The sequence below is a fragment of the Bubalus kerabau genome, chromosome 4, assembly GCF_029407905.1.
Source record: "Bubalus kerabau isolate K-KA32 ecotype Philippines breed swamp buffalo chromosome 4, PCC_UOA_SB_1v2, whole genome shotgun sequence".
NCBI classification, from domain to species: domain Eukaryota; kingdom Metazoa; phylum Chordata; class Mammalia; order Artiodactyla; family Bovidae; genus Bubalus; species Bubalus kerabau.
Window position 1 is genome coordinate 28,501,184 of NC_073627.1, and position 16,318 is coordinate 28,517,501.

The 16,318-nt window shown below is 38.6% G+C and overlaps 1 protein-coding gene across 6 annotated transcripts in view; it reads right to left on the reverse strand.

Moving 5' to 3' along the window:
- Positions 1-4,192: 4,192 nt before the first annotated feature.
- SPAG9 (sperm associated antigen 9) overlaps positions 4,193-16,318 on the reverse strand; it is a 151,045-nt gene continuing 138,919 nt past the window's right edge. For 5 of the 6 annotated variants that reach the window (XM_055576219.1, XM_055576218.1, XM_055576215.1 and 2 more), the window contains 4 exons: positions 14,548-14,586; positions 13,477-13,653; positions 10,495-10,644; positions 4,193-7,788 (listed from right to left, as the gene is read on the reverse strand). In XM_055576219.1, coding sequence (XP_055432194.1) covers positions 7,673-7,788; positions 10,495-10,644; positions 13,477-13,653; positions 14,548-14,586 — 482 coding nt within the window. In that variant the 3' untranslated portion in view covers positions 4,193-7,672. The remainder of the gene's footprint in view (positions 7,789-10,494; positions 10,645-13,476; positions 13,654-14,547; positions 14,587-16,318) is intronic. The other variant, XM_055576217.1, reaches the window with a different exon arrangement.

Below are 16,318 nucleotides of genomic sequence, written 5' to 3' on the forward strand. Positions count from 1 at the left end.
CGACAGAAGATGAGATGGTTGGATGGCATCACTGACTCAATGGACATGAGTTCGATCAGGCTCCGGGGGTTGGTGATGGACAGGGAAGCCTGGCGTGCTGCACTCCATGCGGTTGCAAAGAGTCGGACAAGTCTGAGTGACTGAACCGAACTGAATATGGGGCAGAATAGTCGGATAAACCTTCAGCTGGGTAGAAGCTGAGGAATGGGTCTCTAAGTCAGCCAAGGTTTGCCTTGAGGCATCTGCCCAGTTTCCGCTCATCTCCGTCAGGGTCCTTTGGGAGGGAAGAATGTGTGAGATGACTGTAAGAATCAAAATTGGAATCTTTTCCGGTGAAGAACATGCCAAACTTCTGCTTCCAGTTCCTTATTTACTGCCCCAAGCATACTCTCCAAGATAGAAATGTAGATTTTCTACAGAATAAAAGCTTGTTTCAACAGAAGCAAAACAGGCCAAAATGTATCAAAAGGCCAGCAGCTAAAAATCCACTCTAGGATTTGTCGCTTTGTCTGGGCTAGCCTAAAGTTTAAAAAAAAGTAAGCTTAATGAGAAAGGTCAGTAGGAAAGGAAACTGAAGCCTCAGTGGGGGTTGAGGACACAAGGCCTGTTTGCTGTTGAGTAGTAGATTATCTCCTTTAATCTTTCCAGTCATCCTTTGAATCATTAGTACAATACTCCTGATGACCAAATTCAAGTTTTTGAAAGACTGCTCCACTCTTTTTGGAGGTTTTTGCACTGGAGATGGCCTGCAAAAATCTTAATAGATGGGGGTTTGCGTTCTTGCTTGGGCAGAGTAATGCTAACCTTCTTAATCATGTAGAAAGCACACAAGCATTCTTGCCACTATACCACGCCCTATTGCGCATCAGATGTTAATATTTTATTTAGTTCTGTATGTCTTCTACCTGTTTATATGCAGTGACTAGGAGTTTAATAAAACATATGAGCAACAGATACTGAAAAAATACATTCTAATAGCATCTAAAAATGTCAAACTTACCACTGTTTTCATACTTCAACATGTTCCTCAGTGTGCCTGCAAGGGAATGAAATCAACTCTTCCATGAAAAAGAGAATACAGGTCTCCTCCCATGTTTAGTTTTTATGGAACACTCCTTTTCCTTAAATTGTGGGGTGTGGGGGCAAGAGAAAAAGGCATTCCTTGAAAGGTTCAATAGGCCCAAGGTTTCCTAACACAGTTCTCTTAGGACAGCCAAGGTCTAGAACACTGATAAAAAGACTGTAAATAAGAATATTCTGTACTATGTAAGCACTGAAGACAGTTTTTCTCTTCTTCTTACCACATTAGAAAATAAACAGCCAAACCAGACACCATACCAGTGTCATTTTTCAGATAATGCCCCAATGGACAGTCATTTAATACTTGACTCCACTTCACCATTTCGTTCTATTTTCCTCTTTTACCCTGATCTTCTCAAGGGTGTCTTCCTTATCTTCACACACCTGACACCTAGGGACCGCACCAAAGCCTGCTGCCGAGTGCCTAGTGGGGGCATATAATGTGTCAACTGCCATCACATCATGACTTCATTAAGCCGTCACGAGAACCCTTTGAGGTATTATCTCCTTTTATAGCAAAGGAGCTAGTGACGGAAGGGTTGCAAAATTAGGGAACAATCGACTCAGGATTCAAACCCGAATCTCCCGATCTGAGATCTAGTACTTACCCAACACACTGTGGCAGCCCCCAGTGCAGAGTTTAATCTGGTTTGTATACCTCCCTATGAGGACCCTAGGCCTTTACTCATCTCAGTTTAGACCCGTTTACCAATGGGTCAGTTGTCTCCTTTGGCCAGGCCTCTGGATCACCTGAGGACAAAGTATAACACTCCAAAGGGTGGCTCTGTGGTTCACCTGCGAATTTATGGAGTAAACACCTTCAGAAAACGATTAGATGTTATGCTTATGTAAGCTAGCCATAACAACTAAAGGGTTATAGCTTTTTTTCCTATAAAAAAAGAATAGCCTTACCAAATTAATGGAGTGAAATATTATTCCCTTTATGCTTTTAATGTAGCAAAGTGCCCTTAACTTCAGTTATCCATAAATCAAAAAGGAAAAGAGCATTGCGTTGAGTCTGGGGTGAGCCTGCAGCAAGTCACCATGTGCTGAGAATGAAGAAGCTGTTTGTGAATCTAGCTGGGCTGCTTGAGTTCCTCTCAAGCAGCTAATCCCAATTAAAAGGATCAGAATCACCCGGGTAACTGTTTTACCAAACACATCAGTACTCTGATACTCTGGAGATTAGAGGAAGAAGGAAATACTCACTAATTCACTTCTGGAACTAACTAGCTTCTGGATGATTCTGGCCATACCTCCCTCTCCTGGCCTGGTTGTGAATTGCAGCTTTTCTGTGAAGTTGCTGCCTGCAGAGCTGGTCTACCTTCTGCCTTGAGGCCTCAAACCAAACCATAATTACCTTCTGTCTGTGGGTGGGAGCCAATGTTCTGCTTGGACATAAAAGCAAGGAGCTAAACTGCCTCCTTTTGTATAGTGATGTTCTAATGAATTTGATTTTCAAAATAATTGAATTCTACTGAGATTGGGCAACCTTGGACCTGCAAGTCGGTATGGTTAGTATCTCTACATAACATACCAAGACAAATTAGAGCCAGGGTCACAGAGCCAGAAAGGTTAGAGCTAGGATTTTTTTACGATCACCTGGACAAACCAACCCTCTTTTAACACATGAGAACTAAGGTCCAAACCAAAGATGTTAAAGCAGTAGATGCCTGGGCCCAGACCCCATAAGACAGTCAATTCCTCGGATCTGGAGTAGTTTCATGACTTTGTGGATGGCTGTGGAGTACTGTGTTGAAGTGAGAGGCTAAGGGTCACAGTAGGGGTAGGGCCTGTTCAGGTCTACTGCCTTCTTTCCCATTATACCACTGTCTCTAAAGGAAATGAGTTGTAAACGTGAACTGTATTAATTACCAAATATTTAAGGCATTCTGAGAAGCTCTCTCTCTTTCCTAACATACCGGCTACAACTGAAGATGAAAGTGAAAGTTGATCACTCGTGTCCAACTCCTTTCTACCCCATGGATGTTAGTCTCCAGGCCAGAATACTGGAGTGGGTAGCTGTTCCCTTCTCCAGGGGATCTTCCCAACTTAGGGATCAAACCCAGGTCTCTCTCACTGCAGGCGGATGTTTTACCAGCTGAGCCAGTGAAGCCCAATGAGGTGCATGTTTGGCCGAAACCCGGGACCTTCTTGAGAGCTGAGGATGAAGTTCATGCTTCTGTAGTCACCAAGGCTCTCCTGCCCACACTGAGTGTGAGAGGCCTCGGGGCTAGTGAGGTAGAGCTTGGACGTTTAGGCAGTATCTTTTCATTAAGTTTTGAAAGACAATCTCAGCACTGTGTGGGACTGAAGGCTACAGTTCCAGGCTCCGTCCTGTTCCTCCAACAAAATTCTTATGAACATTTGCTGTCCTGCACTGAGCTACTCCAGTCTCTCACTAGAGACTGGCTGAATAAGGAATATGACTAAATGAGGCTCAAAAAAATCAGCTTCCAAAACAATGACTGGGCAGGCCCCAAAGTACCAAGGGGCAGTTAGGTAAGGTCCTGTAAAGTAGGAATGAGACAGGCTGTTCGTTATATTCTAGAGCATCCAACCTCACTGGCTAGATGGATGTGCCACCGACTATGAACTGTTCTATTAACGTGGCAATCAGGACTAGTTTTTACTATCCTGTTAGAACCCCACATTCTTATAAACAAAGAACACGGCATTAGACTACATACCACTGCACTGGGTTCACATTGTGCTACCACATGATTAGTTTTATAATCACCCTTCGTTCCAGAGTCTCTCTCAAGCAAACGGATCACAATAAGCACACTGTATTAACATCTACGTTATAGCCTTCCTCTTATTACTGAGTCATCTGGCAAATGCCTCAGTATCATGTGTGGGTTGTTACTCAGCATACCCACACTTCTAGAAAGCCTTACTGTCTATTATTCACATTGTCACTTAAACACATGAGCTAGGCAAACATGCTCTTCATGTATTCCTCACTGCTCACTTTCAGCCGATGCCAAATGGCGACAATCCTGACCCTTGGAATGACATGTTTGATGGGGGATGATTGGGCATTTCAAATATAAATCAAGGTCAGACCCCTGGGAAAAGCAAAAACAAAACAAAACACACTCCTCATACATGTTTCATATACATATTTATATATATATTTCATATACAAAGTTACATTCCGAACCCCAGGGATTCCATAATAGAAATAAATATTGAAATAACTACATTGCCAAATGAGCTTTTTGCTCATAGAAATGAAGCATCAGCCTCTAAAGAAATAGCAAGTGGGATACTCTAGAACCCATTTTTAAGATTATAGAGGCAAATAAAATTCCAAATAAAATGTCTAGGACAAAAGACAAATTCAGACCATAAAACAGTTAAAATAATGTTGAGAAATATATGACAAAATTAATAATAAAAACTTATTTTTTTTTTAAAAAGGAAAAGACATTTAGTGTTACAAAATAGCATAACCCTGTTAGAAAAGCACTTATGATTTCCACATTTAATTCTCTCTTCTCTTCCCTTTACAAACTGGGACCAAAATGAGTCCCTGTCTCAACATGATCCATTAAGAAGAGCCCTAAATCTGACTGAATCCTTTGGTAATGGTCATAATACTCACAAGGAAATAAATATTCAGTTCTACATCATTTGCAAGACACACGTTCTTTAGGACAGTTACTGATTATGTGACAATGTTTTGCTTTGTTTTGTCACTAAGGCAGCCATTTAAAGGTTCTAATCTCAAATGAAGGAAGACCTTTACAAGAAATGAACAACACAGCAACTCAGAGAATGTATTTTAACCTTTTCTATGCAACACACTTCATGTGAAAAGTTATGTGCTGCATATTTTGTGCTCAAAATGTTTCACACTCTCAACAAGCTGTAGTTATTAAGACATTCATTCCTATTTTTAAATTTTAGATCCACATGAGTTAAGAGAAAAAAAAAACATTCAAAACTGAGTTCCTAAAGAATCTTCTCCCCTTGCCTCACAGGGATTTTAACCTGCATCGAGCAGTAAGTGTTAGGTTGATGCATATGATACTGTCATTTTTGTAGATCGGCAATGGTTGAATATCGGCAATTTTACATGGTTCAATGACATACGTAAGCCAAATGTAACAAAATGAGAAAATCCTCAGTATTCCTTATTTCTTCCAATGGGGGTAATTTCTTCTTACATGGAGAGACCAACCCAAGGTACTCAAGCCTCTTCTCTACCATTGATGTAGTAGCTATAGGCAGTTTAAACCAACTGCTCGCTGCTTGCAGAAACTTAGATTTGGGCATTTTCTACCAAAGGTTACCACCTTGACCAAAGTGAACACTACAAGAATATAAACCTATTGTTGGAGAAAAGGTGGAAGTAAAGCAATCTGTAGAAAATATAGAACTGAAATTACAAATATAAAGACAAGCTCTTAAAACAAATTGTATAGGCATTTTTGGACTCTCTCTAGTCCCTGAAGTTTAACAGGGCCACAGACATCTGACAGCTTTAGATAAAATAACTACACACCTATATTCCTTAAGTTAAAGCCAATAAGTTTATAAAGAGCAATAATAAACAACCACTGTAACATGTTTGCATTTTTCATTTTTAACTCCTGATTTCCTAAATTACATTCAGTCATAGAAACATGTAAAAGACTGAACAGCATGTGGGGTCTGACTCTAGGATGTTTACTTCTTGGGATTAAAATTCTCAAACATTTGGCTGTCTCTTTTTTTGTGAATTTTATACAACATTCTCCCAAAATATTTAATGATGTGATTTTTTATTTTAAGGTACTGCCAACAATGGCTCAGATTTAAAATAAAGTATCAGTAAAAACATAACTTATAAGCTATGGAAAAGTGACCTAAGTTTTGGTGGCTTGAAAAAAGTGACTAAGTAGTTCAAGTTAAAAAATTATCCTTTTCCTAAAGCTTTTACCAAGAATTTTTTTCCTCCTAGTCATCTAAAGTGGGAAAATTGTACTGTGTATAAAATGTGCTTCTAGACATGTGACCAAATGTATCCAAAGGCCCCCTCTGATGTATTAAATCCTATGTACTTTATAATCTAGGCTAATCATCTATATGTTTAAAACACACTGGTGGTACTTTTTACAAATATCTTTCCACCACAGTTCAGAAGTAAAGTACTTGGTCCTTTAGGGTGCTGAGACAATCTGAGACCTTTGCTGCTTCCTTTTCCTGAAGCAGTCCTTCGGATGCGGGGCGGGGCGGGGGCGGCGCCTTTGTCCTATAAGTTTATATTTTAAATTAGTACTTAAACTTATGTTTAATTTTGCTTAAACTGATGGATTAATAATGGTAAATCATACATTTTCAAGAAGTCTGAGAGGGGAAGAAAAACTATAGCTTAATGGTTTTTAAAACTTATTAAACAAGAAAGTCAGTTAAACCCAGACTCTTATTTTTCACTCTATTGTGAGTGAAAAGATGTAATGTCAACTTTTACTTTATGCTATTTTGGCTTCTCTTTCAGTTTTCTTTGAAAATGGCATTTTAATCTCAAAAGGGCATAAAAGCTTAAATGTCATTTATGTACAGAATATCAAGTATGGGCAGTTATATAGTTTTATACAGAACAGAAAAAACCACTGCTAATCAAATCACTCATTCAGTTCATTAGGCCATACTCCATCACCACTAAGGCTTTACTCTTATTAACTGGTAAGAGCAGTCAAAGAACAACTGGTAAACAAGTGAAATTTCTACATGGAAAAAAACTCATCCAACCACCACCATCCATTGGTGTAAGAAATCCAAACCACAATTTCCTTTAAAAAAAAAAAATCCTCCATTGCTGAAGTGCATCTTCTAAGCCTTTTAAATAATAAACGTTTCAAATATGTCAGTATGAAAATGAGTGACACCAGTCTCAAAAACAAAAAATCAAGTAGAATATTCAGAAAAGCAGGCCTCATAAACTTTAGAGCTCTAATAAGTCAGAAACAAGAAATTTTTATTTAAATAGTGTAGTCTTAATTTCTTTAATATAAAACCCCACCCCCCGCAAAATCTGATGAAAACAAAGTTTTATATACCATATAAACAAGATTTGTCAGATTTGAAAGTGAAAGTTAGAGTAATTTACAGTTAGCTTTTAGCCCTCTAGGGACATTTAGATAAATCCTGATAATCCACCTAACATTAGTTTGTGTCAATTTTATAATACATTGGGAGAAACTTTACTATTGTACTTAATGGTACAGTTTCATATATCAAGTATTTCCATTAATTCCATTATTAGTGACAGCTAAAAAGTGACCCCATCAAATGAAGTAAGTGACATTAACTGTGCAAGAGTAAACCACATCTGGATTGCTTTCTAAAATTCGCCAGTTTGCAGAAAGTAAACATTCTTTGATCTGATCATCATATACTGAAATTGCCTATAACACTGGGGCAGTAAAACAGCTAGCTCCTGTACTGCTACAGCAGGACAGAGTTTATAGCATAAAGTTAACAGAAACAAATGCTCACACATTATGTGGTGAAACTTATTTCACAAAGAGACCATTAAATAAAGGGAAAATAAACCATGCAGAAGAGATGGCTTCCCTGTTGCCATCTGTGTCCTATGGGTTCACTCACTACCATACATCACTTGCCACACTATCAAGTGACTCCTTTCTGCTTTGGCGACAGAAGGTTCAAGTGGAAGATCCTCTCCAAGAAGCTCTGATTCTCCACCTTCATCACCTGGTGGATGATAAGGAGACTCAGATTAAGGACAAGATCGAAGGTGTAGGCTGATGCACATAGACTTATGGTGAGCACATTTGCAGCACACATAAAACTTGCCTGCTGCCCGTTTCAGAGAACACAGTAAAAGAAATGCCACGAGTCAGAATCTTCACTGTCTATCTTCTGCAGAAGACTACTGAGATCAATTTCTCATTGTTAAAATATTACAGGATATGAAAAAAGAAATGGAACAAAAAATATCAAATTCAATTTTAAAAAACCATGTCCGTGCATGTGCTAAGTTGCTTCAATCATATCCGAAAACTTTGTGACCCCATGGACTGTAGCCCGCCAGGTTCCTCTGTCCATGGGGTTCTCCAGACAAGAATACTGGAGTGAGTTGCCAGGCCCTCCTCCAGGGGATCTTCCCAACCCAGGTCAAACCCACAGTTCTTATGTCTCCTGCATTGGCATCTGGTCCTTTACCACTAGCACCACCTGGGAAACTCTTTAAAAAGCATATTTACTATTAAAATTGACCTATGCTTTAAGATAGGCTTCCCAGGTGGCTCAGTGGTAAAGAATCCGCTTGCCAATGCAGGAGTCGTGGGTTCAATCCCTGGGTGGGGAAGATCCCCTGGAGGAGGCAGTGGCAACTCACTCAAGTATTCTTGCCTGGAGAATCCCAGGGACAGAGAAGTCTGGCAGGTTACAGCCTATAGCATCACAAAGAATCAGATACACACACACACTTCACATGCTTTAAAACAAATTCTGCTTTTCAGGCTGGATTGCCTAGAGATATTGACATACACAGTAAAGCAATTTTTACATTCCAACTACCATGTTGCAATGGAAGAAAAAGTTCCAAAAATCATCCAGCCAAATGAAGCCCGTCTCTATAAAGGTATTCTCCATTCCTACTGTCATCATTGTTGCTAAACATAACATTAAAAATCCTGCCTTTAAAATGTGTCAATAAGCCTTTTACATCAACTCTCCAGCTGTGGCTTGCAGGCTCAGAAGTTGCTCCTTAGCATGTGGGATCTTAGTTCTCCCACCAGGGACTGACCTGCATCCCCTGCATTGCAAGGTGGATTATTAGCCACTGGACCACAAGGGAAGTCCTAATGTGACCTTAAATTTTAATATTCCTTTTTTTAACAGAATTTATAACTGAAGTATAACTGAACTCTACAACATTATATTCCCTAAAGCCTTATGTTTAGAAACTTTTTCAATCACTGTGATTTTAGGCCAGTCCAAAGGGTTTCTTTATTTATAGCAAATAAATATATATCAGTGCTTTATAGTTTACAAAGCACAACACTTTCATAACCATCAATTCTCTGTATTTTCTTTTAAACTTCTCTGGCCATTTCTTCTTAGATCCCTTCATAAACTCTAATGATTCTTTGAGTGGAGTATTAAAACAGGGTTCTATCTTAGAATCTTTTCTTCTGGCCCCTACACATTCTTGGATGAACTAATCAACCCCTGCGATTTTTAGCACCACTGTATGCCAAGAGTCCCCATATTCCTCCCTCCTGAGATATAAAACTCTTATACCTAAAAGCCCCCATGGACTTCTTCCACCTAGGCAACTCCCAGCTTCCGTGTGCTCCAAGGTCAACATGTCTAACACTGTCCTCATTCCTCTCTCTCCACCAGATCTGCTGCTTTTGTTCTGAGAGTCCTTACTGCTAAGTAAATAGATCACTCCCTCTTTCTCCACACCGTCAGTTACCAATTCCCCATCACTGTGCTGGTCTACTCCTACTGTTACTACCTTCTTCACTTATTTTTTCCTAATCCATTTTCCTACCTCTAGTCTTATATCTCCAATCCATTTATACCCAAATATAATCATATTGCTCCTCTAAAGTTCTCCAATAATTTTCCTTTGCTTTAAAGTATAAACTCCTTAATTAGGTATATAAAAGGCCTTTCATAATCCAGACCCTCCCTTCCCTTTCTGGATTGATTGGTGGTCAGATTTATATTTGCTTCTACTCCATGCTCTAGTCATTTTAAAATAATTTTTCTTTAATTAAGGCAGTTTCACATTTCAAGCTATCTCTTACCTTGAAATGCCAGTCTCCCCAGCCTTCCCCATATCATCCCCAACCCAATTCTTTAGACTCATGCCCTTCAGTGCTGAGTCATCTCAAGCATCATTTCTTTATTTCCCTCTTCCCCTACTCCTAGAAAGAACTGACTGCTCTCTATCAGGGCATCTGTAACACTGTAATTTATTGACATGTTCTATAATTTACTGGAGGGAGACTTTGTTTTTGTATCTCATGCACACAGCAGATAATTAATGTTTGTAAGATGAGAGAATGAACAAATGAAATGAATTTGGTTATAAACAACCCTTTATGAGATACTGTTATTTCTCCACTTTGCAGGTGAGGAAACTGAGGTTCTGGGAGATTGAATGATTTCCCTAAGGCCTTCTGATTCCATAAGCTCTTCACATACACCTCAATATATGACCAAACCCTGCTATTTTCTAATGCTCCTTCAAACACACACATCTTGGTATAAAAAGAAAAAAAATTATGAAAGTAGCAAAAAAAAAAAAAAGAAGAAATATAAAATCCAAGTAAAGGGTTCAAAGAAAACCTTAGAAATCACGTATCTGAGTTTCTTGTTTACGTGAGTGAAAATCCACATCACAAAACAGTAGAAATGGAGCCCACAGAACCAATGACCTACCCATTCGGAAGTCAATGTAGCCCTCTCCTCCACTAATGACAAGCACAGACTTCAAGGGTGTGTGGACGCCAGGCTCCTGTGCAGATGGCCCTGCTTTGTCAACTGTCAGATCTGTACCACTGCTGCCACTTTGTGGGCTGATGACTTGACCTGTTTATATAGGAATGCAAGCAAATATTATTTATCAAGGATTACAGTGGGAGAGACTCATTATCTCCTGAGTATTTTCAGAAAACTGAACAACATAATAAGTACATTCTGATAAAAGCCTCTGCATGATGAGAAAACAGCTATAAGGCCATGGAAGCCCAATCTGAAATCAAAGTAAAGCTATTTTGTCCCAAAGCACAAACATGTCCAGAATCCAATATGAGAACTGTATATTGCTCAGCTGGTCTTGGCTGTCTGCTTCAGATTATAACCTACATCATTTTATCTGAGGGGTAGTGAAAAGCGCTCTCCTCTGGCAGGGTACATATGCGTTTACGTAAGAGATTGAGAAAAGTCTTCAACTTAAGCCTTATGAATGTGGATATTCATAATTAATAACTGAATTAATTTCAAATCCATAAGTTATTTGCTGCTCAGTCATGTCTGACTCTTTCCAACCCCATGGACTGTAGCCTGCCAGGCTCCTCTGTCCATGGGATTCTTCAGGCAGGAAGACTGGAGTGGGTAGCTATTTCCTCCTCCAGGGGATCTTCCTGACCCAGGGATTGAACTCATGTCTCCTGCATTGCAGGGAGATGCTTTACCATCTGAGCCACCACGTGAAAACTCAAATCCAAAGGTTTTCTCATACTTAAAAATAGTACATATTATTTTAAATTTAGATGATGCAAATAAAATGACTGGTTAATATATAATTCTAACATTTACGTTTTAAGATAGAATCTTTAAGTATTAAATGACAGAAATCTTGAAATATTATTCACACTATAATCTTTATGAGCATGGAGTGATTTCTTGACAGATCTGCTATCTTTTGGTCAAACTACACAGACCATCCCTCAAGGTGCTACCAGGACATAGTCCCACAATGTGATACACTTTATAAAAAATTACTTTATGTTGGACATGGACAGGATAGTTTTAATGAACTACATTTTTATGTATAAATATTAACAAATCTCAAAAATGAGAAGCAAGTTGCAGAATAATATATGTACAACATAAGACTTAAGTTCAAAAATATAAAAAATACTGTATTATTTATAGATATGTCCCAATGTGGTAAAAATACAAAAACATGGGCAGAAGAATACATGTCAACTTCAGGATAGTGGTTATAGATGAACAGAAAAGAGGGAAGGGAGTAAGATTAGAAGAATATAAAGGAGCCTCAAATGAGTCTCTATGGCATTTTTTTTTTTTAAAGCAAGAAAAGCCTGTAACCAGCAATACCACTTCTAAAAGTTTATTTTGAGGAAATAACTATACAAAAATATTACACATATACTTCAGGAAGCTCATTACTATGTTGTTAGGAATAGTGAATAACTGGTTAGGGTACCATGTGCCAGCTAGGTACACTTAATCATTTAATCTTTGGAATATCCTCGGGAAAAAGTATGGTGGCTAATCTTATGTGTGTCTACTTGGCTAGGCTCCATACATTTTGGTCAAACTCCAGTGTAGATACTACTGTGAAGGTATTTTTTAGATATAATGAACATTTAAATCAGTGGACTTTTGAGTAGAGTAGATCAATTATCAGATGTGGGTGGGTCAATCATTTGAAGGCCTTAAGAGAAAAAGATATGTCTCCCAAGGAGAAGGGAATTCTGCCTCCTTTAGACTTAAACTGCAAACACTTAACTCTTTCCTAGGTCTTCAGCCTGCCCTGTAGATTTCAGTCTAACCAGCCCCCATAATTACATGAACCAACTCCTTAAATTAAATCAATCTCTCTCCCCACACCTTCCTTCTTTTTCTTCCTCTTTCCCTCCCTACCCCACACCCTTTTGGTTCTGTTCCTCTGCAGAACCCTGACTAATACACTGAGATAACACCATGTCCAACATCACATAGTTGCTGTGGCAAAGCCAGATTTAAACTTTGTCTAACTCCTAAACTTGCGTCTTACAGGGGAAAAAAAAAAAATCCAAAACACAAGTCCTGCTTACAGATGATCAGTAACATCATTTACTATTCTCGAGGGACATTTTCCATTGGACATCATAACTGCCACTTTTCATCTGGATGGTGCTTTATAGTTCCCAGAGCCCTTTCATTTATCTTTACAACAAATAAGGTTGGTTAACAGCTATTAATCACACCCACTTAGGAAATAAAGAAATGAGTATCAGAGGTTAAGCAACTTGCTTGACACACCAACCAAGTGGCAAAGGCCCAGACCCCCAGACTATTTCTGTTCTTTGCCACAACACTGATAAAGGTATTAGAGCACATTTTCCATCTCTTACGAAATAGAGCCTTGACGACAGGGCTTCTTAGAAATCTCCTTTATGAGGTCAAAACTACTCTTGGTATTCTGCAGTGACAAAACAATACTACTGCTTTTCAAAATGAAAGAAGTCTCTTAAATAAAATCAAGTTTGTTTTTGGGGTGGAAGAGAGATTCTAAAATAGCTTCTATCAAGTATCTCTATAGCACTTTATTCATATCTCCATTATAGACCATTTCAAGGATTATGCTGGAATTATCTGTAATTCCAGTACTTAGTATTAGACTAGATAGAGGGACAGACAATTATAGTTGGTCCTTGAACCATGCAGGAGTTGGGGCACTGACTCTCTGTGTAGTCAAAAATCTGAGTAAAATTAATAGTCAGCTTTCCATAGTCACGGTTCTTACATGACCACAATCTGTATCCAAAGATTCAACCAGCCATGGAATGATGCAGTACTGTGGTGTTCACTACTGAAAAGAATCTGTATAAATAAACCCATGCAGTTCAAATGCACATTGTTCAACAGTCAACTGGACATGCAGTTTCTCAACAGAGTACTCTAACTCACCTGGGACAGCCACAAAAAATTTCACAGCATCCCTGTGCCCATGGAAGCAAAGCTGTGCATGTGCCATTGAACAATAGGGTATAAATGTCCCTGGCGTCACTTTATCACTGTTTTCATCACCATATACTCGAATGACACTTCCAGGACGATTTCCCGATGCTCCTGATGTTTTATTCGCTGCAACAGAAAAACCAAACACCAAATATTTTCCCCTAGAAAATAGTAATGATGCAAGAGGTTACTGGTTAATCCTTATATTATCTAAAAGCTACAGCCAGTTGAGATAAAACAAGAGCAGCAATACCAATTCAAGACAAAGCTGGAAAAAAAAGAGATACATAGCATGCTAGTTATTTTTAAGTATCTTAGTAAATGGAGTAGGGGATTTTGCCGGTCTAGCACTAAGTTTACTTTCTAAACACATCTATTAATTAAAAAATCATTTTAGTTAAAACAGCTTTCTCAGGTATATCCATTTTGTTTTTTAATCCTCATTTTAGACAACTAACCAGTTATATAGCTTAAAGTAAACAGGTATATTTTTAAGCAGAATTTTTATACTTTATCTTTTCATTTTTTCCCCTGTGTTAAGTATACTTCCCTTGTGTGATAGTAAAAAGCTGAGCTTAAAAGGATCCATCCAGTACAATAAAATAGCTTTTATTTACACCAGACTGATGGCTGGTTAAATTATTTTAGAATGACCAGACTCACAAAACACCCCATTCCATGTGCCAGTAAGTGAATGAAAGAAACATGATTGGTAACAAGAGTAAACAATGTAGATTAATGACAGTTTTCAGAGAGGTTTCGTGTTTTTTATTGGAGGGAAAACAAAGTCTGACAGAAATTTCAGCTGCAACAAAAGATGATAAATAGACTAAGCTGCTGAGCAGTAGTTTGGTGGCCATGTAACAAATATTAAAAAACAAAAGAACACCTGCTGCAATGCAGTGACTGCAAGTGGATGACATTTAGGAACATTCAAGAGGGTATCTAGAGACGTGAGAATGGCCTCACGGTGGCCATGAGAAGCCAGGAAGAAGAGTGTGGTTCAGGATCTGAACTTACCCCTCAGCCCCAGTAAACGTCCCTGGTGGAGGATTACGGCTAAAGTGAGAAAGGAGGAAAGGGGACATGGAGAGGTGCATGACAGGGAGGAGAAGGATTACTATGAGCTGCCACTCTTTGCATATTCTATCTGGCAACTCAGGAGCTCAAAGCTCCTAATTAAATAAACAAAATCCAACTTGGTATAATACCAAGAAACATACAAAGTTCTTACCAAAGCCTCTGAAGAACATCGCTGCTCAGAAAGGACAATTTTGTTTACTGTGATTTTGCTTTTCTTAATTATAAAGCAATTTTAATGAATAAGAACTTACTGGGGTGCATTTCCTAATTGCAAATATTCCCCCCTTTTCTTGAAGAAATCCTGTGCAAATGACTATGCCAAAATGGAACTCTCATCTATAAAGAACTGAAATGAACTCTGGGGATCCTGGAATCTCTTAAGATATAAGAAGTGGTCTAAACACATAGATTTATAAATAGCTGTCCAGTGGTTAAGAATCTGCCTTTCAATGCAGGGACACAGGTTCAATCTTTGGTCAGTGAACTAAGATACCACATTCTGTGGGGCAACTAAAGAAGCCTGCATGCTGCAATGAAGACCTCGCACAGCCAAAAAAAAAATTTTTTTTAATTAAAAAAAAAAAGGAGGGGGGGAGGGGACTCCCTTGGTGGTCCACTGGTTAAGAATATGTCTGCCAATGCAGGGAACATGGGTTTGATTCCAAGTTGAGAAGATTCCACATGCCATGGGGCAACTAAGCCCTGTGCCACAACCACTGAGCCCATTCCTGGAACTACTGAAGCCCGGATACTCTAAAGCCTGTGCTCTGCAACAGGAGAAGTCACTGCCGTGAGAAGCCGGAGCACTGCAGCTAGAGAGTAGTTTGTCACAAATAAAAAAGCCCACACGCTGCAACCAAGACCCAGCGGAGGCCCCCAAAATATATAAATTAATTAAATTTTAAAAATTTTAAAGAAAATACAGCTGGGATTAAGAATTTAGGTTCTTTAGGGAATTCCCTGGCAGTCCAATGGTTAGGATTCTATGCTTCCACTGCTGGGGACCCAGGTTCTATCCCCAGCTGGGGAACTAAGATCCTGCAAGCCATGCAGTGTCAGGGAGGAAAACAAAAGTTTAGGTTCTTTAAAGGCTCAAAATGTAACACCATCCAGTCTTCCTCCTTTCTCCTAAAAATTCTGGTGTGTTTATTACGTTATTTTATGGTAGTGTTTTCAAATCGTTTTAAATTCTGATGTATTTATTAAATTACTTTATGGCAATTTTCTCAAATCCTGCCCATGAATTCTGCAACACAAAATCACTTACATAATGAGTGATCAATGTAATGGAACACAGTATGAAAAACATACGAAGTACATTTTGTTCACATTCTTTTCAAATACAAGATAGCTTATCTCTTAAAGTCAGTGTTTGATGATGTCCTAAGTAAGAAATGTCTCCCACAACTCATAAGCTAAATGGGATATTCTAAACTAATTGCCACAGAGGTATGAAAAAACTAGGATATTTGGTAGAAATGTTTCTGAATACTAGTATAATAAGGTTGAAAGAAAAACGGACTATGACCATTATTTAAGGAAATAGATAATACAGTGATTCCCAAAATGAGAAAAACAGTTTTTCAAAATGAAAAACTTTTAACTGTAAATGTTAGTCCTGATACATTTGCTAGAGTTTCTAAGTTTCACAGAAAAAGTGAAGGAACAATAGTTAGATCTTTGCCATCAGTTTGACTTTCTGAATTAC